The 25,444-nt window shown below is 39.4% G+C and overlaps 1 protein-coding gene across 2 annotated transcripts in view; it reads right to left on the bottom strand.

Annotated features, from left to right (window-relative positions):
* Window positions 1-25,444, bottom strand: part of Cad87A (cadherin-87A) — a 656,540-nt gene that overhangs the window by 9,902 nt on the left and 621,194 nt on the right. For both annotated transcript variants that reach the window (XM_067154818.2, XM_067154819.2), the window contains 7 exons: window positions 25,074-25,249; window positions 18,796-18,931; window positions 14,996-15,120; window positions 14,696-14,800; window positions 12,106-12,229; window positions 9,403-9,543; window positions 1,604-1,760 (listed from right to left, as the gene is read on the bottom strand). In XM_067154818.2, the coding sequence (XP_067010919.2) occupies window positions 1,611-1,760; window positions 9,403-9,543; window positions 12,106-12,229; window positions 14,696-14,800; window positions 14,996-15,120; window positions 18,796-18,931; window positions 25,074-25,249 (957 nt within the window). In that variant the 3' untranslated portion in view covers window positions 1,604-1,610. The remainder of the gene's footprint in view (window positions 1-1,603; window positions 1,761-9,402; window positions 9,544-12,105; window positions 12,230-14,695; window positions 14,801-14,995; window positions 15,121-18,795; window positions 18,932-25,073; window positions 25,250-25,444) is intronic.

Raw genomic sequence — 25,444 nt, 5'->3', positions numbered from 1 at the left:
AGGAAGTTTAATTGACTTCATGCATTTGTCTGATCTGCTATTCATTGGGAAGACTTCCACTTTACCCTTATATTTTGCCCATAAAGTGTTGAAATTGAAAGCAAGTTAGAATAAGAGCATATTGTACATAAACTGTGCATTTCATACACACAGTAAATAGTATAACTTCAAAATTTCTTTATAAAAATTCAGTTGCAAGTTTTGATCGACATGAGGTTTTAGTCGGCAGTCCTGAAGGTGGTTTTCCGTGGTTTCCCATTTTCACACCAGGCAAATGCTGGGGCTGTACCTTACTTAAGGCCATGGCCGCTTCCTTCCCACTCCTAGGCCTTTCCTATCTCATCCCTGCCATAAGACCTATCTGTATCGGTGTGACATAAAGCAAATTCAAAAAAAAAAAAGTTTTTACTGTACTGCATCTACTGTGACCTGCTTGTAATGTTCATGCATTGCTCTTCCCTAACACACTTCCATGTGAAATATACTTTTAGGATTTTGGAGCTTCCCTATACCCAAGATCCAACCAGCATCTGAACTGTCCACTTAACACAGAGAAAGGTTAAAAAAAATGTATATAATTACACACCAATATACAGTAGAACCTCGATAATTTGAAATCACTTAATTCAAAGTCTCGCCTAATTCAAAGAAGCTCTAGTCCCCAGAAACAGGAGGTACAGTTTTGCATGTTATTTAAATTGTTTAATTCGAAATACGGATAATTCTTAATTGGAAGAACAATGTCGGTCCCATTACTGAAATTCAGACTTGAAATTCAAAACTGCCTTTACATTGTAAAAATATAGTATTTTACGGAGTAATTTAAATTCAAAATTTCTCTTAGTCATGATAGAAGGAAAGAGTCTTCCGGAACGTGCAGGGGTAGCTTTCCGCACTTTCACGAACTTCAGCATGACTACAGTGTGCTTCACAGTTGCTAAGGTCGACTGGAATCTTAATTCTTTTGTATTCAGCATTTTAAGGAACACCACAATGTCACCTACCAGGCAGTGTGCGGAGAAGAATAATCCGCGAACACTGGCGATGCCGACAGTTGGCGGAAAAGAGTGGCTCGTAATCAGTTCGTACGCACCAAACAATATTGTCCTTGCTGGTGAGACTGGATCGTTTTCTTTTTTCAATGCCGAGCCCAAACGGACTTATGGTTTTAAATGAGAGAAGTGCCAGGCCAGAAAATCGTAGAAGCGTGGGGTCACTACTCTGTTGCAATGCAGACGGAAGAGTCGGAAGCGAGAGACTTCCTTCCCTCATCATAGGAAAGTTTGAAAAGATACTATGTTTTAAGGGCATCAGCCACTTTATGTGCAAGTACAAGGCATCTAAAAACACAAACAGTAAAGCACTTACACAGGGGAATTGCATAATTTGTCCCCATTTTTAATCATTCTTTTTCTTTTCGTTGCGTGAGGTTATGTTTGCCAGTCATTTATCCAGGTGCATTATTTGAATAATGTAAATGAACCTTGTTGGATACATTTCCAAAATCACGTAATGTGAAGTCCGATTTTTGCATCCCAAGGACTTTGAATTAATGAGGTTTTACTGTATTTTGCAGAGTGCCTTTTCTAAGTTGCATCCTTACCTGCCTATCAAATAAGTTCAGCCACAAACTCTGGTTGTCCATCCTTATTGATAGTGAGAGCTGTTCTGGGTCGATATGGATCCAAACTGTTGCCTCCTAGAGCCTGCTCTGGGACTTGGAATGTCGACCCCTGGAATCCCAGGGTTCCTTCATACATCTGCAAACAAAAGAAGTAAAGGCACATGAAATCTTTATGGCAAAATTATTTAAATAAAACTTCTGTAAAAAGAAGAGTCAGAGAAAAGATGATAAGACCTATCTATTTAAACAATAATGAAACCTTGAAAATACCACACAAATGTGGAAGTCTTAAGTTTCCAGTAACTGGTGCTGTACGGTGGGGACCAGCCCCTCTATGTCTCCCAAATGCACGAGGTGTTCGGGCCATGGTAGAGCCATGCCCACCAGTCCTCTGCTCGGTTGGCCAATCAGAGCGTAGAGCTGCCAGATCTCGGACTAGCCGTGGCCACTTGTAGGTCAAGGCCTACTCTGCAACTGCAAGGAGTTTTTTTTTTCTTTCACCAACAGTCTGATTTAGTTCAGGTTTGTTTCTTGCTTGCTTGCTAACTAATCCGCTTGTCTATGGAGTATGAGGGGAGGCAAGAAGGTAACCTCTTTATTTAGCGAGATCATAGGAATTGTTACCTGACTGTAGCTTGTGTGTCTCGGTATGTAATAGAACAAATCGATGAAAAAAGACTTAGGACAGTATAAACGCATGATTACAAATTAAAGAGTATCTTGTATGACTTTATTTTTAGTTATACAGTGAATAACTTACATAACAGTCTTGAGTGGCAAACTGCTAACTAAATTCATAGAATTTAGTACAGATAACAACCACCTGACTCACCGCTGTGTTCCATGGTTCAAATAAAGACACAACAACAAATGCAACCTGAATAATAAAGACCTCACCTGTTCTCCAAATCAGCATTTTATGAACTAAAACATCAAGAAACAAACTACAACGCCACATATGTAGAATTTCACTGTCAACGGCAAGGACCGAGGATTGCACATAATAGCATAATGTGTGTTGGTTTGGAGTAGCTGTCCATGCACCTACAGGAAAATAATAAGTTGAAGATAACACTGTTCAATTGAAATAACTGCAAATAACTGACAGTACAGCCAAGAGCTGACTGCACTGCATGGTATGGTGTTTGTAGCAACACAGTTCAGAACGTGGCGTTTGAAGCGTCCACCTGCTAAACAGACGAGGTTGAAGTAATATTTGTGTTCAACAGTAATCATGTCAACATGCTGCAAACACAATAGTGGATCACCAGCCTTACAGCCAAGATCTCTCCCCTTGTGACAGACATGTCATTGATCAGCTGAAGAAAACCCTGAAGAAAAACCATCTGATCAAGTGGTTTTCGATGCTGTTGAAGAGTGTTTTAACCAGCAGCTAGCATTTTTCCTTGTGGGAGATATATAGCAACTTTTTCAGCATGGGGACGGGTGCCTGAACGATGGGGGTGTTTATCTGTAAACCAGCAGAGTCCAGTCTGCTTCACAGTGTGTAAAGCACACAGACATACGCATGTGTGGTAGCTTTGTGAAACAGAGTTATCAATGGAGGGGCAAAGAGAGTGTGCTGGGGAAGGAGCTGGTGTGCTCGAGATAGTTTTTTCTGTGAAAATCTCACTATGCTGAAAAACAGGAGATAATATGATCTGCCATATCAACACTATATACAAAAAACTGTTTAATATGTATTATTTGTACATGTTTTGAGAAAACAATCACAATGACTTGATTATGTAAAATTCATTAGATATCATTTAATTGTGACTTTGGTAAATCCTTTTTTTTGCTGAAGAAGAGAATGTTTGTGTATAGTATTGACATGGCAGATCATATTATTTCTTGATTTTGAGTGTAGTGAGACTGTCACTGTAAGTAGTCAATACGGACCACTATATGCCATTAATATGGTCAAGTTTATAGACTTTTCTGGTGACAGAGAAGAAGGTGCAGGTGCAGATGCATGTAGGCTGCAGCGCTCAATCTTGTCAATCCGTCATAAGTCCACTCGTGCTTGATTCGGGAAGGATCAAGGGATTATTCAATAAATTATGGCCACGTTTTTTTTTTTTTCCACCTGATTTTATGGTTCCTGAAAACAAGACTAATTAAAAGAAAAACAGCAATTTCTACTTTGTGTATTAGCATATATTTGCTAGTTTTATTATTTTGTAAAATTAGATATATGTTTGCCAATGTAGAAACATACAAATATCCATTCTATTTAGTCAATTTGTTTTTTGTATGCTATGTGGCACAATTATAATTTTCTACTTTTGTAAAAAATATATTTTGCATATTTTTCTATGTTCCACTAACTATTTTTATGGTTTTCGGAGATGCCAGAATTTAGTCTCTTCACACACGATACAATTTGGATGGTAACTGACAAACTTAATATTCTGTGAAGAATAATTTTGGTTTTCTCATAATTTCTATTGCAAAATTAACAACACCTATCTTCTTAAGTTGTGAAAGGTGAAGAGACATCATAGCTGCATAAAGATATGGTGAAGGAAAGACTGACAGAAATGGAGAAGGAACTGTGCTGGCCAGTGATTGAAAGTCGCACACTGTGTGGACCACTGCACACTATGCGGAATTCTGGACGCCACTACTGTATACTGTCTCAAACTGTAATCATTACGTTGTCATTTTGATATATGTGTGCGTGCATAAGAAACGGGACCATTTCTCAGCCAACAGTTCATGAAATAATTGTAAAAAACCACTCAAGTGTGTAAAATGTCGAATTTTTGTTTCTGATGCCTATGTATTGCTTAGACCATAATCTATTCACTGCGTGAATTTAAAAGCCCTCTGACAATATCCACTGCTAAAATATGAGGTTTATTTGATACTAAGAAAAGGGACCACTTTTTTGTCGTAAGCAAGGTTCCGCTCACAGCTGCACAAACATGAGATGACTCAGATATTTTATCTTTTGAAATGAAATGGCGTATGGCTTTTAGTGCCGGGAGATCTCAGGACAGGTTCGGCTCGCCAGGTGCAGGTCTTTTGATTTGACACTTGTAGGTAACCTGCGCGTTGTGATGAGGATGAGATTATGATGATGATGAAGACAACACATACACCCAGCCCTCGTGCCAGGAAAATTAACCAATGATAGTTAAAATTCCCGACTCTGCCGGGAATTGAACCCGGGACCCCTGTGACCAAAGACCAGCATGCTAACCATTTAGCCATGGAGCCGAACATTTTATCTTATGATGAATAAATCCTAGCTGGGTACTTTTAAAGGTAATAGGTTTCATAAACATGTATGCTCCAAACATTTCAAATATCGATGCAGTCTTTCAGTATATTTCATAGTGTGGAGAAGTGTGATGTTTTCCTTATTATTCATATAGCTGTGATTTAAGTTTATTAAAAAGTTTTCAAATAGTTTAGGTGAGTAATAATTCTCACTATGTCAGGGCCTAATGGTGCACCACATGATATTGTAAAAGCTTTAAAACAATACGCAGACAGTGACTTGCTGCCAGAACTATTGAATGTTATTTCAGACTACTTCAGTGCACCCCTCGAGTTTGAAAGTAAAAATTCTGGTGAGGATAGTGATTTTGAGGAAAGTGAACCTTTTGTAATTTCCACAACAGACGAGTTGTAGGAGGAATCTCCTGATGCGGACGTAAGTGCTCTACATGATGTTCCCAAAGTTCAAACATCCTCTGAATATACAGAGGAGGTTAAATAATTTGTAAACAAGGGTTGTGGCTGTACAAGAAATTGCACTGGTCTTTTTCCCAAAAGCTTCATTAATTCATTCTTTGAGAATAGAATGTCAGGAACTGGATTACAGTTGTGGAGAACATGTCAATCACCACCACATGTTAACTATGGGTGTGATGAATGCTTTAGTACGAACCCAGCCAATGACGACAGCTACTAAGAGAAAAAAAATGACAGGAAAGAAACCTACAAAACTCAGAGGACAGAAGGTGTGTCAGTCATTCTTTCAATTGGTATTTGCCTGTGGCTCTAAGAGGCTAAAAAATTTAAAAGGAACAATTTAAGAAAGAAGAGGTGCAGCCTAAAATTCACCGAAACGTATTAAAGACTTCTCAGATAAAATCTATTCCTTTTGATGATCGTAAACATGTAGTCAACTTTATGAATAATTTCAGTGAACAAAATGCACTTGTCACGCCAGGCCGGATCCCTACAAAACGAAGAAAAGGTCTCGTGCTTCTACCAACCAGCATGTCTAACAAGTACGTTCATACAGTATACTCTGACAGTTGTAGAGAATTCCTGTACCACTCTCATCCTGGTGTTTCATCAGGCAACATAGTAGTTCAGAAACCGAAGACTGATCTTTGTATGACTTGTAGAAGCAATCAAACTGTAATAATAGCCAGGCTGAGTGGCTCAGACGGTTGAGGCCACTGTATACTGTCACTTATGGATGAGGAGGAAAAAAATAATTTTTCATTAGGTGAGGAGCATTTAGAATTCCATGCTGATAACTGTGTTGGGCAAAATAAAAACATCTTAATGAGATACCTCATGTGGAGAGTTATGACAGTGTAACTGTTCCCTCCTCAGCAAAAAACACTTGGGGAGATGAAAGTTATTATCTTGGGACACATGAATATTAAATAAACTATTCGTGGCTTGCCCGCAAATTGCCACGCAAATAGAAACAATTAACATTCCATGGTTCCCCATTTCTCTATGTAATGTTTGGGCGCCATGGTTACAGTTTTAAATAAGACTGTAAACCAAAATTTATATTTACTAGCATAGAGACTTATACTTAAATCACAGGGGTAGGATTTTAAATAATTAACCATTAAGGATCGCTTAAGAAAGAAAATTAACGCAATATTAAATACAAATGAATTTATTATACAAAAAAAATGAGATGAATCGGAAAAGTTTCCTTAAAGCGTGGAGGGATTTAGAATTTACTGAATTTACTATTGCTTGCTTTATCTAATTGAAGCTCACCAATTGCAGCTTTCGTTGACGTCATCTGGTTTCCGTGGTTACTCGTTCTCTTCTTCTCGATGTAGACTTTGCTGCATGGGCATCCTTCCTTCCTTCTCTGATACGGTACGGGCTATCTGGACTAACACTCCCTACTTGCCTAGTCCTTAACTTAGACATTGGCCCTACACTTGTAAAAACTGATCAGCGTTGATCGTATGAGGAGAAAATTCAGAGATATGAATTTTTCCATATTAGTAGAAATCTCAATCCAACTGAGCTATACTATTTATACGGTACAGACTTGTACCAAATTCCGTAGACTTGAACTAAACATAGTTCTTCGTCCACAATATTTACTGAATATCACACAAGCCATAAGCTTGTTTCGTTTCTCGTAGATCCGATAACATTACCGAAGCGACAACACATTGTACAAAAGTAACTATGTCGCGGAGCGACCACACACTGTTTCAAAATCAAATCACGTCGTTCAAAGCAGATGTTCACAGTAGAAGTACTAGTGATGGAGTATCTCGTTAGGATGTTAGCTTCACAGCAGAAGTTGTACTTAGTTAGGTGCCGTTCTCGTGGTGAGAATCACTATATATCCGGGCTCACCCCCACTCTTGGTAACAGTTCAATCTCAATACTCATATACAACGAAGTATCTGATTCGATAGATCGAAGCATCAACTCCCCTTCCCTTCCTCGACAAGTCCAGAAGGCGTGGCGAAGATATAGCTGACTAGCTTGCAAGCCTCGCGCACGGGTCGCTGTTTACTAGCCTTGGTCATAAAATAAACCCATGACTAACGCAAAATCCCAAGCTTCAAGAATAACCCTCCGTATACACAAACATGAGATGAAATGAAAACAACTATGTCTCAACATATTGACCGTATTTACAACATAATGAATTCTTATCCTACATAATATAATTTTTTTTTTTTTTTTTTTTTTTTTTTTTTTTTTTTTTTTTTTGCTAGGGGCTTTACGTCGCACCGACACAGACAGGTCTTATGGCGACGATGGGATAGGAAAGGCCTAGGAGTTGGAAGGAAGCGGCCGTGGCCTTAATTAAGGTACAGCCCCAGCATTTGCCTGGTGTGAAAATGGGAAACCACGGAAAACCATCTTCAGGGCTGCCGATAGTGGGATTCGAACCTACTATCTCCCGGATGCAAGCTCACAGCCGCACGCCTCTACGCGCACGGCCAACTCGCCCGGTATAATAATTTTAATAATAAAACGATGTTATCATATATACAATATGATTCCAAAAAAAGCCTTGATTACAAATGATTGACGTTGAATAAATATGTTATTACAAATAATCGCCGATGGCGGATAAACTTGATATCAAATGATATCGCGTAAAATGATATTATTAAATTAGTAGGGCTGGAGAAGCCTGGACGGTTTCAACAGGAAAGAAGAGCCGTTACAAAATTTCATTTTTGCCAGTGGGACACACTAAATTTCAACCTGATTTGTATTTTGGTTGTTTCAAGAGAGCATTCCAGAAGAATGAAAGTGCAGTTATTGAAGATGTAATAAACGTTGTCAAGATTCTATCTCTCTTATTCCTGTCGCTGTTGACACAAAATCCGGAAATGTAACAATTGCTACATATGTGTGGCAAAACAAGTTCCACAATAACCCAGATACATCACTTTGTGTATATCAAAGAGCACGCTGGTGTAGTGTGGACAAAGCAACCCATAGTTTCTGAAGAAGTACCCTACACCATCCTTCCAGAAGATCCACCATCTGACTTCACTGACCTTCTGCTGGTCATCAAACCTCAAGGACTTAGCATCGATAGACAGACGATCTCGGACCAACCAACTCACGTAAAAATCTTACGGAACCGGCTTCTGTTTCTCCTCTTCTGCCAATAATTTTCTTCAAAAAGTGTAATGCCTAAAGAAAAAATGAGGCTCAGAAGAGAAAACCACCATCTCCCAGAAAATTCTCCCCCAAAGAAGAGGTCTCGACCCACCTGCAGCTACTGTGGAGAGGTAGGACATCGGGGCCAGATGGTGAAAGTTCATATCATATGCCCAAAACGCAGGCTTCAACATAAATAATATATTCCTGTCTTACGCTGGCAAGGTATGTGATAATTTTTGTAAAGTGCAGTAGTGTTGCAATTAGTTGTCTTCAGTGACCTTCTGCAAGTCATGAAACCTCAGAGACTTAGCATCGATAGATAGATCTCCATGAAAAAATTAGACTGTAAATAATATCTTTTGGTAATATTCGTTAGACAGGATCTACACCAGAATACCGGTGAATATGAAAATGTAAACGCCAGAATAACATGGGAGTAGTTTACTAGTTATTTGTGTCATAAAGTAATCACATTTTTAAACAGCTCTGCTGAAAAGTTATGAAATCTTATGTTGTAATATTACATGCTAATTTATGGCCTTAATTTTTTTTTTCGGGAGCATTCAATTCAATTACATGATTTTAGTTACATATTATGGAACACGACAGTACCTTTATCTCAATACCTGACATGTGGTCCCTTTTCATATGCACACACATATATGATGAATGTTACCCAATATGTGTAGTTTAAGTTTCTAGACACCGGTCTGTTTCAATTGATCCTGTATATTATAATAAATAAAAGTGATGTCACATTTAATTATCTTTGTCCAGTTTTTATTTCAAGCTACCTAAATCAATGAAAAGTATGTTCCCTTCATAGTTCCTGTTATTCTGTATAGGATTTAAATAAATGAAAAAAGTGTGAATATGGTAACAAGGAATGGACGTATATAAAAGAAATGTCAACTTACATCTCTGGGTGTTCCTCGCACCGAACTGTGCGCACTGCCCCCGTGACGGGCAGCTCCGCCTCCTGACAAGGTGGCATAATCTCCCAAGTCTTCCGAGCTCTGCCGTGGTGGATGCTGGATTGTAGCATACGTGTTATCAACCTAGGAAAGAGGCATAATGTTAGTACTGTACCCAGAGTATAGCTCCCAGGTAGCATCGTGGATAAATATGAAATTAATGAGCAACAATATTTCATGAATTAGGATTTGCTATTGCTTGTTGTTTAAGGGGGCCTAACACTGAGGTCATAGGCCTGGATTTGCTGTTACTCCAAAAAAACACAATCATAATCATGAAATACCTTCATGCACAAGTTTGCAGATGCTCGCATGCGATGCTGACTGGATTTCTTTCTCTTTCTTTCAAGAATTCAGTACTTCTAACAAGATAAAGAAGAAAACTATTATTGTTCCTATTTATAAAGCTTAAAGTCTGCTCTTTCAGAATGTATGGAGAAGTCTGAAGAAATATGAACATCAATAATTCTATAAAGAAATTAAGTATGTTATAATTATTATTAGAAAAAATATTTGTGCACCTTCATTCTACACATATTATTAATCTGATGGTAGGTTAAGCCTAAATTCAATGATATGTTTCCAGTGACACTTGATATGTTTGGTTGTTTATATTTCGGTGTTATCAGATTTATGTATCTTACGGAGGAAGTGAAAGTGGTGAATTCAGAACAAGAATAAGATGATGATTAGGAACATTCTCCCACTACTATGGTCGTCTTGACGAGAAGTTGTGTGGATACGGGGTAAGGGGCATGAGGAGTTAAGTACGGCTGCTGCGCATGTGCCAATCTCAAGTTTCAAGGCCTGACAATAAACACCCGTTGCATCCGTGGTGATTCTTGCAAACTGAAGTGTGCTCTTAAGTTCCAGACTGGTAATGCAATTGTGTTTTAGTTACACATTTACTGTGAAAATTCCATAATGAGTAGCGTCCGTGGCTCAGGTGGCAGCATGCTGGCCTCTCACCGCTGAGTTCTGTAGTTCAAATCCTGGTCACTCCATGTGAGATTTGTGCTGGACAGAGCGGAGGTGAGACAGGTTTTTCTCTGGGTACTCCTGTTTTCCCTGTCATCTTTCATTCCAGCAACACTCTCCAATATCATTTCTTTTCATCTGCCATTCATTAATCATTGCCCCACAGGACTGCGACAGGCTTTGGCAGCCGGCACAATTCCTATTCTCGCCGCTAGATGGGGGCTTCATTCATTCCATTCCTGACCTGGTCAAATGACTGGAAACAGGCTGAGGATTTTCACTTTACTACATAATTAACAATCTAATAATGAACATGCAACTTTTTCAGAGTGCTCGCACTTCCTATCACAACTAATGTTTGTTGCTAAGAGTCCAGTATCCGTTACTCACGCCGAACCTACAAGCTGCTGCAACTTCTCGTCAAACGCAGATAGTACTGACAGGTTTCCCAATTCTTCCAATCCAGAATCGTCTAAAATCTCTTTCAGCCTAGCAGTGTCACTTTCATTCAAGATATCTTCCTTAAAAAAAAAAAAAAAATACAAATGTAGACTGCAGCAAACAACATTATGACCGTCAGCCGTGAGACATGGCCAGTGCAGTCGCTAGGTAACATTATCTGATCATCCATTCATACTTGACATCAAGGCCTGCACAGTTTCTAGGTTACACTTCCGTCACACAGTTTGTTACACGAATTTTTGGATGACGTCCAACTTAGACGTACTTATATCAAAACATTTCAGGTTCAAGCATTTTTCATGTAGTGTGGAAACTCCCACCAGATGGCAGCACCAGATGGTATTCTCTTTTTTTTATAATGTCCAATAACGGACCTTTTATATCAGTATTATTAGAACACCCCCTTACCAGCCTGCAGCACAATAAGCTACCGTGTCAACAACAATTGCGATGGATCCAGGTAGGTGTACGGTACATCCTATCTACAAATTAACAATTTATACAGGGTCATTCAGCTAAGATGTCCACCTCAAATAATTTGTGAGCCATTTAAGATACCGACTTTCTGTTTTCACTTTCGTTAATGGTATTAAGAGACGCACATAGTTGAACATGTACTACTTTTCCAGGCTTTCGACAAAATGTATCGACATATCGTTTACATATGAGAACATTATTTCACGCTTTAACTGCTGATGGTATACCATGAAGTTTTTGGTCTTAGTTATTCGGTGTCACACACCTATCATAGCACAGGAGAAACAGTCTCGAGGGAGAGCACTGACCACCACTAGAGGCAGCAGAAAGAGGAGACGAGGACAAACATAAAAACACAAAGGACAAGGATGATCTCCACATATTCATTCACAGCTGTCTTCAAATAAATTCTCCCTCCTCATCAACCACAGTACTACTACTTGGCCCCCGATGAGCTTGTTTCTGCTTCTCAGCTTCATCAGGAGGGCAGGCATCAACACTCGTGCTGTGTTGCTGGCTGCTGTGCTGCTGTGTGTTTGACAGACTGAAAAGCCTTGTTATATCATACTCATCGAAGGGTCATCTTGATGGCAATCTAGGAAGATGTGGAGACTGTCCTTGTACTTTTGTGTTTCTAGCAGTATTCTTGTTAAAATAAATTCCTAATGAAGAACAGATTTATATAGAATAATCCTACTCTAAAATGGGAAGGTACAGCTAACACCTTACCTGTGAGAAGTCTACACTTGTACGACGCTCAATTGGCTGATTCTGTGGAGGGGAAGAACCTGGACCTTCGGGCTCACAGAACACCTGCATAGTCAACTCTTGTTCCTCGTATAATTTCAGTTTTCTGAAAAACAGAAAAAACGGTATTGAAATTGATTTTCTGAACACAAAATAATTTTTTCAACTGTTAGATGCTGCTTCCTATAAGGTCGTAGAACATTATACTAAGCTGAAAAGTAGAGTTGTTAAAATTGCCACTCGAGAGAATGGAGTCTTTACAGATCAATTTTGCTTCAAAGTGAATAATGTGCCTCCTATGGACAAAATTTCAATATGTGTTTGTTGGAAAAGTACATTCCTGTAGCAAACCATATAGCCTATTTTATATGGAGTTCATTTTCTCCTAAGAGAATTACCTTATTTCTCCAAATCCAAGATGACCTTGATTGTAAGATGACCCCGACTTTTTCCTTAAATAAATAACTCGGCACTTAAAAACTGCTTTGCGAAATCATGTGAATACCTTTCTTGTATAGTACGCATTTTTAGACTATCCTTGTCTTCGCACCAATGCCGAACAATGGCTTCTGTTATGTCGAATTTTCTTGCAGCTGCACAATTATTCTTCATTTTCGCATGTTTAATAACCATTAACTTAGAATTGACAGCATAATATTGATGAGAACCCGTCAAAAATATGCCGGCAATACCTCTTCCACGTGTCTTTCCAATACGACGATCCATCACGAAAATATTCCTGCTGTCTGTAAAACTGTTAATTTTACTAAGTGTCAGGTGCAGCAGACATGTTAGAACTCTGCCATTGAGTAGCCATGGCCTTTCTAAGAATTCAAAGGCTCGCATGTTTTGATGCCATTCTGCCGATTTGAGAAACATTTTTGTTGAGGCTAATAGGGGACCTTTTTTTTCAATGTATTCACCCAGTCGCCCGCGCTGCGAGTCTGTCTTCCGGCAAGTAGAATGTCATTCTCTCTTCATTATTTCCAGAGAACCAGTGACATTACGCAGAGGCACTGTACAATTGGTTGCTGTGACTAGCGATGTAGCCTATAGGCCTAAAAAGATCGACTTTGAAGGTCGAGTTTTATGTGCACGTGGGGGGGGGGGGGGGGTAAAGGGAAAAATCATGGTTCCCTTCCCATTGTAGCTGCCAGTGGTGTTCCTTACTGTCAAGTCGCGAATGCTAAACAACCCTTGATTTTTCACATGAGATTCTGAGAGAAAAAAAAGTAGTCTTGGATTTGGAGAAATACGGGATTTAGCAAAATGATTGAAATGAAGTAATCTAACAATTTTACTATGAGAAGTAAAAGAAAATAATAAATATATATACATAATAAGATAATTGTCATATTTTATTAAACTCAGCCAGATACGTAGGCTGCAGTTTCGCTAACTAGAAGTTAAATATTTTCTTGCGTACTACCAAAGGACTTCAACTATGGTATTATTATGCGGAAGATGTAGTAATATTTTTATTGCAATGACAATAAGCTTGCTGAAGATGTAGTGAAATTTAGCATGATGGTATAACTGTTCCCTGGTGTTTTCATTTGTTTAGTGCTATTCTCTCCAAATTATTAGGCTATAATGTGGAAGTTCTGGTCAAGAAAAGAATTAGAACTGAAACCCATACATTTGAAGAAATTGTAATCTTTACAATTTTTTGTTTATTTTTCACAATTGGCTTTACGTTGCACTGACACAGATATGTCTTATGGCGACGATAGGACAGGAAAGGGCTAGGAGTGGGAAGGAAGCACCAGGGGCCTTAATTAAGGTACAGCCCCAGCATTTGCCTGGTGTGAAAATCGGAAACACGGAAAACCATTTTCAGGACTGCCGGCAGTGGGGTTCGAACCAGAATGCAAGTTCACAGCTGCATGACCCTAACCACACGGTCACTTGCTCAGTAATTTTAACATTAATTAAATACGTAACAAAACTCAGAAATTTTTATAGAAAAATAAAAGGACTGACAATGTTATCTGGATGCAAAAGGTAAGATTCAGGTTATGTACCTTATCAAATAATTCATACCACGTGATATAATTTTGTTTTTTGTTTAATTCTAAATGTGAGGGTGCACATTACAGCAAAAGTAAAGTTTATATTTCTAATCAATGCCACCGTATGTAGCAGAGGAGCATTAATTTTATTAATAATTATTGAATTTATCGTTAATTTAATAGATTGTCTTGGAAAAAATAAACTATGTTATAATAGTCATTGGCCACAATTTCTCACTTCAGTGTAAATACTTAGTAGTAACTTGTTATGAAATCAAAGAAATATATAACCTCCATAACGTCCTCATTCGATGGCTGGATTGCCATGAACGAAGTCGTATAGCCTTACTCCGTATGAGCGCCGCGGATATTTTTGAAATAGAACTCAAGATTTTGGCACGCACTCTATGGATTTCTCCGCTTTCAAAAATTTGCCTACCTTTTGCCTGGATTGAACTTGTGATCTTTGGTACAAGAAGCCAGCCCATCAACCACTTGGCTGTTTTCAGTTCACCTACAGTATTATTCTGGCTTAAGAACATAAAACGATATTTACTTACTGTTCAATCCAAAGTGGATTTTCTGTTGTGTTGGTCAAATCATCAATGATTTCCTTCTTTATTAGAGCTTCCTTCTTCTTCAGGTCACTGGGAGCAGCGATGACCCTGTGTAGAACAAGAGAAAAAAAAATAGTTATACAAGGTGCAAGAAATTCCTACTACATTTTTTTGTAATTTGTTTTACTGCTGTGTTCGTGTGACCCATCTCTTGCTTGTCTCATGAACTACACCAAATGCACACAGTAGGAAGGATTGTTTGAGGAATGACATTTAAAAAAAAAAGTTAGAGTAAGAGCTTACCAGTGTCGTAGACAGCAGCAAACCACGATGAAGGTGACAGAGCCAACAAAGAGTACAATCACCAATGCTATAAGTGCAGCCAGTGCAGTATCGAAGGTCTCTTCTTGTACGCTGACGAAAGCTGGCTGTAAGAATGTGAATCAGCTTAGAATAATATGGCAAGCATTTCATCTACTAGGTAGGCTACATATTCTGAAAAACAATTATGGATATATCAGAGACAAGAAACTAGGTGAAAAGACAGAAGAACTTTAGGTATAAACAGATCATGGGGAGAAACAGAACGGCAAGACAAGAACAAACCTAAAAAGAAAAATATGTTGAAACTCCACATCCTCACTCACAGCCATCTCCATAAATACAGTATAAACAGACTCTCCCCTAATCACTCCCAGTTTATCTACATCCTTTTGTTTCTTAGCAAAGCAAAGACATCTCCAAACAGGCAATGAAGGCCCTTGGAGGAATAGAAGGCAAGGCTTCCACTAGTCATAACACATTAACTGAAATAGAATGGTTAGCTCTTTGCCCTTCAAAATTAACCTGGTAATAACGAAGCAACTTAGCTACATGGTTTGAGACATGTAACTGTGAGCTTGCATTCGGGAGATGATGGATTGGAGCCCTACTGTTGGCCGCCCTGAAGATGGCTTTCCTTGGTTTTCCATTTTCACACCAGACAACTGCTGGACATTCTAATAGATGCTCGTGATGCTTGTTGTTTAAAGGGGCTAAAATATAGGTCTTCGACCCCAGACGCCCTAATTAAGGCCACGGTCGCTTCCTTACCAGACCTAGCCCTGTCCTATCCAATTCTCTCATACCAAGCGCACCTCTCTGGGTCAGAGAGATATAAGAAAAAAGAAAGAAAATGTAGAATGAGTGAACCCAGGATCATACCAGTCCAGAAGAGAAAGACCTTTATCTACATTTTTTGACTTTTCAACTGGGAATTGAAATCTTATCCTGGGCGAAGCAAGCACACCTTTACTCCCTGAGTAAGGCAGCCCCCCCTCCTCCAACTTCTGTCACCTTATTCTTCTTACCCACCCAGCAAACTACTTTTCTAATTTTCAAGCTCCATCAGGGATATTATCGTTCACACTAACTGATGTTTGGCTCTATGGCCTGGTGGCCTGTGTTTATCCTTGGGGCCCAAAGTTTGAATGCCAGCTAGGCCAAGAATTTTTAATCTTCAACAGTTAATTCCCTTGGCTTGTGGACTGGGTGTTTATACTGTCCCCAACATTCCTTAGCTCTCACAATAGCAACAGACCTTCCAACTCTCTCATTCTTGAGAGTGAGACTGACTCGTTCTAGGCAAATCTCGTGCACCGAAGCTGACATGTCACACATATGGCCATTGAGGATTGCAAGTTTGTACTTAGATTCCAAGTTATTTCTCAATCGGATTTTGCCGTCATTCACTGTTGTAGTTAATTCAATAGCCAAATGAAATTAAATATTGTGACAGTGATCAACAGATGTGGCGGCACACCCCGGATGGGGTTTGGCCAAAGCATCATGTCTGCTACTTCTAATCTGCCGCAGTTCCCCCAGTGCTATCTTCCCTCCGGGAAACTTTTTCACGTGATCCTGTCGTGCCTATATAAGCCAGGCAGGCGCAGAGCAGCAGTAGAGTGCTGGCCTTCCGAGCCCAATTTGGCAAGTTTGTTCCTGGTGCAGTCCGGTGGTATTTGGAGGTGCTCAAATACGTCAGCCTCATGTTGGCAGATTTACTGGTACACTGAAGAACTCCTGTGTGACAAAATTCTGGCACCTCGGTGTCTCCGAAAACCATCAACATAGTTAGTGGGATGTAAAATCAATAACATTATGATACTTAAAATTGAATCCAAGATTAATCAAACCTTCATACTTTGTATCAAAGAATGTGGTGGTAGTATGGCAGTCACACAAGGTATATTGAACCAATAAATAATAGATTCCAGATTAACAAAGAGGATTTTCAAGTACCTTTGGTACATAAATGCAAGAACTAGCTCGATTCAAGAACTAAAGAAAGATTTAGAAACAAATAATATAAGAGAAGAAGGAACTATGGACAGAGAGATTTTTAGAAAGAGGGTAGTAAGTAAGGAAGGATTCCAAGGAAGATTGAACAAGAAACCTGGTGGAAGTGGTCTGAGGACAGAAAGAAACAGCATAGTGAAAAGATGAAAGAATATTGGAAGGAACGGAAGAGAAAACAACAAATAATGAAGAACTGAATTGAAATTGGCACGTGGTCCTTAGCAGGCCTAATCAGAAAGAAGAAGAGATATTCTGAATTATAATATTATTTAAATATTCTTTGAATAAGCTAGTAATGAGGCTGTATCTTCACAGTAACCTTAGTACAAGGAGAGCTATCCTTTATATGGACTTCCTACTATTATTATTATTATTATTATTATTATTATTATTATTATTATTATTATTATTATTATTATTTAGCAAACTGGCCTATATTAAAGCCAGATACAGTGTCTGACCAAAAATTGAAGCACCCGGAAGGAAACAAAATGAAATTTCACGTGTTGAGAGGGTATGTGATGTTATTTCAGTGATTACAAAATAGACAAATTTACACAGAACTTGGCAGCACGAGCCCACTTATCAGTATGACACCGCACCCTCTCTGGCCTGATTGCATGCACTGAATCAGTTGGGAAGGGAGTCAAAGCCGTTGTATCCTCTCATGAGGCAAATTGGCCCACAACTGTTGTAACTGATACTGGCACTGGGATAAGTTGACACCTGAACTGATCCCACACGTGTTCTATCGGGGACATATCTGGGAATCTCGCTGGCCACAGGATTAAAGTCATGCAGACAGTTCACAGCGACATGTGCTGCGTGTGGATGAGCATTGTCCTGTTGAAAAATGGCATCACGATACCGTCCCATGAGGATGCAGGATGTCTGTGACTTACTGTTGTGCCGCCAGAGTTCGCTCAATTACTACCAGCCATGACCTGAAGTCGTACCCCACGGCTCCCCACACCACGTCAGGAGTAACACCGCTGTGCCTCTCCAAACCATCTCCCCATGTCGCCGCCATACTCACAAGTGGTCATGTGGGGTAGTACAGAACCACGCAACACAATGCAATACCATTCATCAGCAGTCCATGCTTCCTGGACAGGGCACCACTCCAAACACAGCCGTTTGTGTTGTGGTGTTAACGGCAGCCTACGCATGGGACGGTGATTCCCTGGCACAGCTGCTTCTAGTCTCCGACCAATGGTGCGGGATGACACAGAATGTTGCAGTGTGTCCATTACTTCTTCTCGGATGGCAGGCGCAGATATGAATGGGTCATGATGTGCTTGGTGCACAATACAGCGCAGTATCGAGACTCACAACGAAGCCTCTCTGAAACTCTGTTAAGTGCTGATAATGCTGTCTCACCCGAGTACGCGGTATCTCTGTGTCCTTCACGGCGATCACTCAACATCTGACGCTGTTCATGCCTGTTATATAACTTACCAAGCCCGGTAACAACACTAAACATTAACTCACTCTGGTGGCCATTCTACCTGTCACAGAGAATTGCAACTCTAAACGGTTACATACCTGCTGAAGGTGTGTACGCGTACAAAGTTACATTGAGATCTGAGCATTTCTTCTTTTTTGTAAGACAGTGCATTTTTCTTTTTAAATGTTCTAGATTTTATATAGCACAGATTTCTTTTAGACTTGCAGATGATGGTCATTCGGGGTAGTACAGAACTAAAAATAAATAAATAAATAAATAAATAAATAAATAAATGGTGATAAATACAGTATATACTTACAATAATGTTTTCGATTGCAAATCCAGCATAGTAGTCCTTCAGGTAATCATACTTGGCATCTATAACCTTAAGAACTTCAGGAATTGAAGCTATGGTCTGTGTCGAACTGTCCACAACGTGAAGATACATGTCACACCTGGAATAGGAATTTATTCATTCAGTCCACTGTAATTTAACTGCTGAATCAGTAAATAGAGAAAAATTTATATTCAGTTTTACGTAATTTATTACCCACTTTATTACCCATGTACTTAAACCACAAAACTTCAGCAAATTCTTTCACAGATAGTTCAGTATCAGATTTGTATGTAATCCTGTGCTATGGTCTTTTGTAATGAAATACAGTATACTCTTACTTTTAACCAACGAGTGGTCGCTATATGAGATTTTCTCCCACATTATTTTGTATTGTGAGTTTACTTCTCAGTGATACAAGGGAGGTGACTGTTCCCTCTTCTAGACGAGTTGATAACTGTCATGAGTAAGGTGATTCACATTTGAAGGGTAAGCATCCCCTCCTCACGTGACCAGTGGCGTTGGTGTTGGTGTTATATTGAAGTCGAGAGGGAAACTTTCTCCTATTGTAGGCGTTACTATTTGACTTAAGTCTTGCGCATAACGTTCTCCATTTGCAATTACTGATAAACGAGTCTTCAAAAAATATGAGTCGAGGACGAATGCTGGGAAATAAACACTGTTACAAACTCCAGGTAACTCAAATGTTAGAGAGAAGACCTATTGAACTTTATTCTTGCATTTGTATTGTGACTGTTAGAAAGTTCTATATTAATAACAATTTTATTAGTTTTACGTCCCAACCGGGCGAGTTGGCCGTGCGCGTAGAGGCGCGCGGCTGTGAGCTTGCATCCCGGAGATAGTAGGTTCGAATCCCACTATCGGCAGCCCTGAAAATGGTTTTCCGTGGTTTCCCATTTTCACACCAGGCAAATGCTGGGGCTGTACCTTAATTAAGGCCACGGCCGCTTCCTTCCAACTCCTAGGCCTTTCCTATCCCATCGTCGCCATAAGACCTATCTGTGTCGGCGCGACGTAAAGCCCCTAGCAAAAAAAAATTTATGTCCCAATAACTACTTTTTACGGTTTTCGAAGATGCCGAGGTGCCGAAATTTTGTCCCACAGGATTTCTTTTACATACCAGTAAAGCTACAGCCGATGTATCTGAGCACCTTCGAATAACACCGGACTGAACCAGGATCAAACCTGCGCAGAGAACCAGCACCTTAACCGTCTGAGCCATTCAGCCCGGCACTCTTGTGAATATTGCATACTTACATGTGACTGAACTAATGACTAATTTCCATTAAGGAGTAATTTGTTTCTGTAATATACAGATAATAATTTTTTAAAATCTAAGCGACCACTCGTAGGTTAAACACACTTTTGTCTTACACTTTCCCAATAAACTTGCACAGAACTATTACCACATCACCAATGAGGAAATAATCTGTCGTGCTTAGAAATTATGATAAGACCTGACACTCACAAAACATAGAAACTTCAGGCTATTTCAGTTACATCTACTGTACTGACAGGCACAGGCTGGTACAATTGACCTTCGAAGGCAAGTTAGAAGAGAAATGTGGTTGGGGGTGAATAAAATGATTTTGGGCTTCAAATCTCTAACAACTGTTCAATATCCTTGATTTGGCAACCATGATATAGAACATGCCATCTCTGTCGTCTGGGGGTAGCATACCTACTTCTCAACGCGAGGCTCCGGATTCTATTTCAGCAAGGTGAGTAGATTTTACCTGTATCTCAGGGCTGGTTCAAGTGCTACTCAGCTTACTGTCATTCTTAATCTGCCATGTTTATTTCACAACATACACAGTCATCATCAGCATAGGGCCTAACACTGTGGTTAGCTGGTTCAAGTCCCATTGGTGGAAAACATTTCAGCAGGGCCAGCAGGGTAGGAGAGGTGGTGGTATACAATTTCTAACCACCCTGCCAAAAGTCTGACTTCAATTCCAAGACTTTCTGCAGTGTTCGAGTGGACAGAGGGAAAATAACACTGTTGATTGCGATTCATCCATTGTGTCCGTTAAACCTACAGCAGACCCCTTGGTGCTATTCGACAAAAGAAGGCTATATGCCGACACATTGTTTTCACCCTCTCCCTACCTTGCTACCACCACCACCATTTCTCACCCAGTCGCACAGGTCTTCCATGGGCGTCAAATAGAAAGACCTGCACCTTGGACACTACCATCAATAAAATAAATAAGTAAATAAATAGTATTCCCTCATAATGAAAGGATTTCCAGTTAACACAACGTCATACATATTTTGTATTTTTCTTGCGCCTAGTGCAGTTTTTTTTATTTGGAAGATCTTCCAAACTGCAAGATGTATATCTTTGCATGATGTAGGTGCATGGGTAGTTTAGTTATTTACATGAATTTCAAGAGTGGAGATCAGCAACAGCCCGAATCATCTTATGTGTTGTTATTACTTCATTTATTCTATATTCATCTAGGTGGAAGATCATATGCCAGTCTATTATTTGGTTATCTTCTGCAGGCATGCACATGCTTATTTTATTGTTTTCTTCCGGCCTGCATGCTGTTGGCATGTCTTTCATCATCTATTATTTGGATATACATGTTTTTTTTTAGCCTTAATCAATCAATCAATCAATCACTAATGATCTGCATTTAGGGCAGTCGCCCAGGTGGCAGATTCCCTATCTGTTGTTTCCTAGCGTTTTATTAAATGATTGCAAAGAAATTGAAAATTTATTGAACATCTCCCTTGTTAAGTTATTCCAATCCCTAACTCCCCTTCCTATAAACGAATATTTGCCCCAATTTGTCCTCTTGAATTCCAACTTTATCTTGATACTGTGTTCTTTCCTACTTTTAAAGACACCACTCAAATGTATTCGTCTACTGATGTCCTCCCACGCCATCTCTCCACTGACAGCTCAGAACATACCACTTATTACATGTTATAAATCTCATTTTTGGTCCGTATTGAAAATTTACAGTTCAACAAAAATAAAGGTGTTTTAATTTAATCCACCTATTCAATACTATAAGTGAAAATAAAAGTATTGAATAGGTGGATTAAATTAAAACACCTTTATTGTAGTTGAACATACCATTTAGTCGAGCAGCTCATCTCCTTTCTCCCAAGTCTTCCCAAACCAAACTTTGCAACATTTTTGTAACGCTACTCTTTTGTCGGAAATTGCCCAGAACAAATCGAGCTGCTTTTCTTTGGATTTTTTCCAGTTCCTGAATCAAGTAATCCTGGTGAAGGTCCCATACACTGGAACCATACTCTAGTTGGGTTCTCACCAGAGACAAATATGCTCTCTCCTTTACATCATTACTACAACCCCTAAATACCCTCATAGCCATGTGCAGAGATTTGAACTCTTTATTTACAATCATATTTATGTGATTACCCCAATGATCTTTCCTTATATTAAAACCTAGGTATTTACAATGATCCCCAAAGAGAACTTTCACCCCATCAATGCAGTAAAAATTAAAACTGAGAGGCCTTCTCCTATTTTTCTTTTAGCATATGCCAAGTTATAAATGTTGTTTCTGTCTCTGCCATTGTTGACTTGAGTAACTATACTGCTGTGTGTTGATTTGTGATTGAAATCTCTTTCATGATTTTGGAGGTTATATGTGTTTGATTTTCTTAGATATATTATTTTTACAATGATTTTTCTTACTGCAAAGAGGAATTAAACTAAGAACAGAATTATATTTCATACATGACATTGGTGTAACCACGAACAACCATAAATAGATAATTGCAAATTAAGAAATATAAGAAGATCACAACTAAATAAGTAATGATGTAGAAATGAATCTCTGTATTCCATAAAGGAATACGCTGACATGCTCCAGATATGAGACATTTAATTCTATCATGAAACTTTGGCAATTGTGTAATTTCATTTTAATGTTATCTGTGATGCACCTATACTGTGTGATTCAGCAGCCCCTTCCAATACAGTTTGCTGCAGTCCAACTAACGTGCACATGGTTATAGGGGTGCTATTCCCCTGCAGGAATCAATGCATAAAACTAGGTAACAGTGCAGTAATTAATGTCTTAATTACTGAACCAGATGGGGTATGTACTCTGCCCTTGTCATATTACCAGCATGTTTCCAGCAGTGTAGCATAGCGGATGTGGTTAGGCGTTCACTTAGCAAGCAACGGAATGAGCCAGTGGTGGTTCGAATCCTGCATCATTCAAATATTTTTTTGCATTGCTATGATGTTTGAATATGTAAACACAGGCCCACATTTGCCACATTCAAACAATAGAATGTTGCTGTTATTCATCTTGTGCCCTGTGCATATTCTGCTGGTTAGGGCCTGAACATACTGTAATCTCTGCTGTCATTCGGCATGTTTTCAACAGAGGAATACGTTGACATGCTTCTCATTTATGGGGAAGCAAGAGAAAACGCATGCGAGGCATTACATCTGTACCAGGAACGGTATCCTGACAGGCGATACCCGGCTGCTACGAAATTCTGCCGTGTTGAAAGATGGCCAAGGACAACGTGTGATTTCCAACCAGCTCCCAGTCCGCAATAGGCCCGTTACATCAGGTGAAATAGAAGAGGCCATTCTCGAGGCAGCTCATAACAATCCACACATCAGTACAAGGGGGAATGCACAACGGGTGAACGCCAGCCGTCCGTCTGGCTAATACTGCATGAACATAAATTTCACCCATACCATCTTGAGCCACACCAAGAGCTTCATGGGTGGGATTTCGAAGCTCAAATGGAGTTCTGTCGGTGGCTATTAGGCAGACTGGACAATGATGCAGCATTTGTAACGCATATCCTGTTCTCGGGCGAATCGCGCTTCCACAATAATGGAAATGTCAATCACCACAACATGCACTATTGGAAGTCGGGACAATCTTCACTGGGTGCGACAGGCGGACCATCAAGTACGATGGGGAGGGAATGTTTGGTGTGCCGAGTGTGCATAAACCAAAACGCTCATCACATCGAGCATTTGCTGCGATAAAACATTGTCAGGGCAGTTGTGCTCCTATTATTTCTGGTCTGTAAGTGTCTGGCCTGCTAACTAATCAGCCCTTCTTAGGGTAACAGACACACTCATTCACACACAATTTGTAAGAAAGTGGGCATTGAACTTACATTGCGTGCGGTACGTATTGAACAAATATTTCAAAAATTTATTTGTAATCTTCACTGTGGACTTGAACCTCCCACCTGACATGCAAGCCCGCTCCGCCACGCCTTTACCAACTATACTACAGATCTGTATGGCACAGTGGGAAGCTTATAGCAAGTATTAGTTTGATTGCGTTCGCAATATCAATTTAGTGTTGCTGGTGCGTCAGGTTCATATGTTCTAGAAGGCACACGCATGTCTTCCAGTGTTTAATACAAGTATAATATTACAGCGTCCTATCATGGTGAGGCAGTAAATACCAAGATATCCGGCTGTGTTGTCTGAGCATACGGGCAGGGCAGATGTTTTCAGGATTGAATGAATATTGTGGGTTGCATAAAACTACATTAGAAGGTGCAGCTGAATAACGCTGTATAATGTTCATCTTGTAGTTGAAATTCAGTCAGATATGTTGACAAGCATGGGATTCAAGTGTCGCAGAAGAAGACTGCATTGTTAGTTTCCAAGTGGGCTGATTGTTGATAATGAGAAATGAATCGAGACAATAGCTACCAATCCTTTTTATCAGATGATTGTATCTTTCCACCCACGATTTGCTACTATAATTTAATAAACTTGAGCCATCTGTATTTTAAGTCCATCTTATGTTATTTACTGAAATGATCTTGTTATATATCCATTTATTTATGAATTTATGGATTAATACCATTGCACAAGACGACTGTCTCAGGCCATCCTAAAATTATATACTGAATCATGTCTTCATCGGAACCTACTAGTCCCTGGAGGTTAGAACAACTACTGACAAGAGCCAGAGGTGCATGGTTATTTTGAACCCAGGATACTTTACACTATGTAATTTTATTTCATAGATATACTACCTACTGTATCAGGCTTAATGTACCACATATATGGTTGCCACCCATTACGTGAAGCCTTACCCTATTACTTGAGATAATAATTGACTCCCATACGTAGGCAATAGGTAAAATATTCTTTGAAAACATCCAAGTGTTACACTTTCTTTGGCCAGCGGTGTATACAAAAGAAGCAAATACATAAAACATTGGAGAGAAACCAGTTCAACTCAAGAGGTATACGAAGTACTTACCAGTCTCGATGAATTCTACTAGAGGAGTCTACATGATAACGGATGTCATCAACAACCACCAGTGACTGTGTGATGTTAGAGAGTTCAGCAACAATCTCATTGCGCTCTTCATTCACCTCCTCTGGGGGACGAGACAGTATCACCCGTATCAACTGCTGGGGCTCATAGATCCAGACCTGGCAGAAGGAAATTGTTTTAATGTTAAGTGAACCGTGCATTGCAATACCATCAGACAGTTATTTAACAGGGCATGATATACTGATTAGGAGAAAGAATTTGACACAGTTGCTGGAAATTTTGAAAGATATTAGTATAGATCAGAAGGACAGAATTTTAATTAAGGAGCTGTATACGGGACAGGAATTGGTAGT

The sequence above is a fragment of the Anabrus simplex genome, chromosome 10 (assembly GCF_040414725.1).
Source record: "Anabrus simplex isolate iqAnaSimp1 chromosome 10, ASM4041472v1, whole genome shotgun sequence".
Taxonomy (NCBI): Eukaryota; Metazoa; Arthropoda; class Insecta; order Orthoptera; family Tettigoniidae; genus Anabrus; species Anabrus simplex.
Note: the sequence above shows the minus strand (reverse complement) of the source record. Positions and strands in the feature narration are given on the sequence as shown.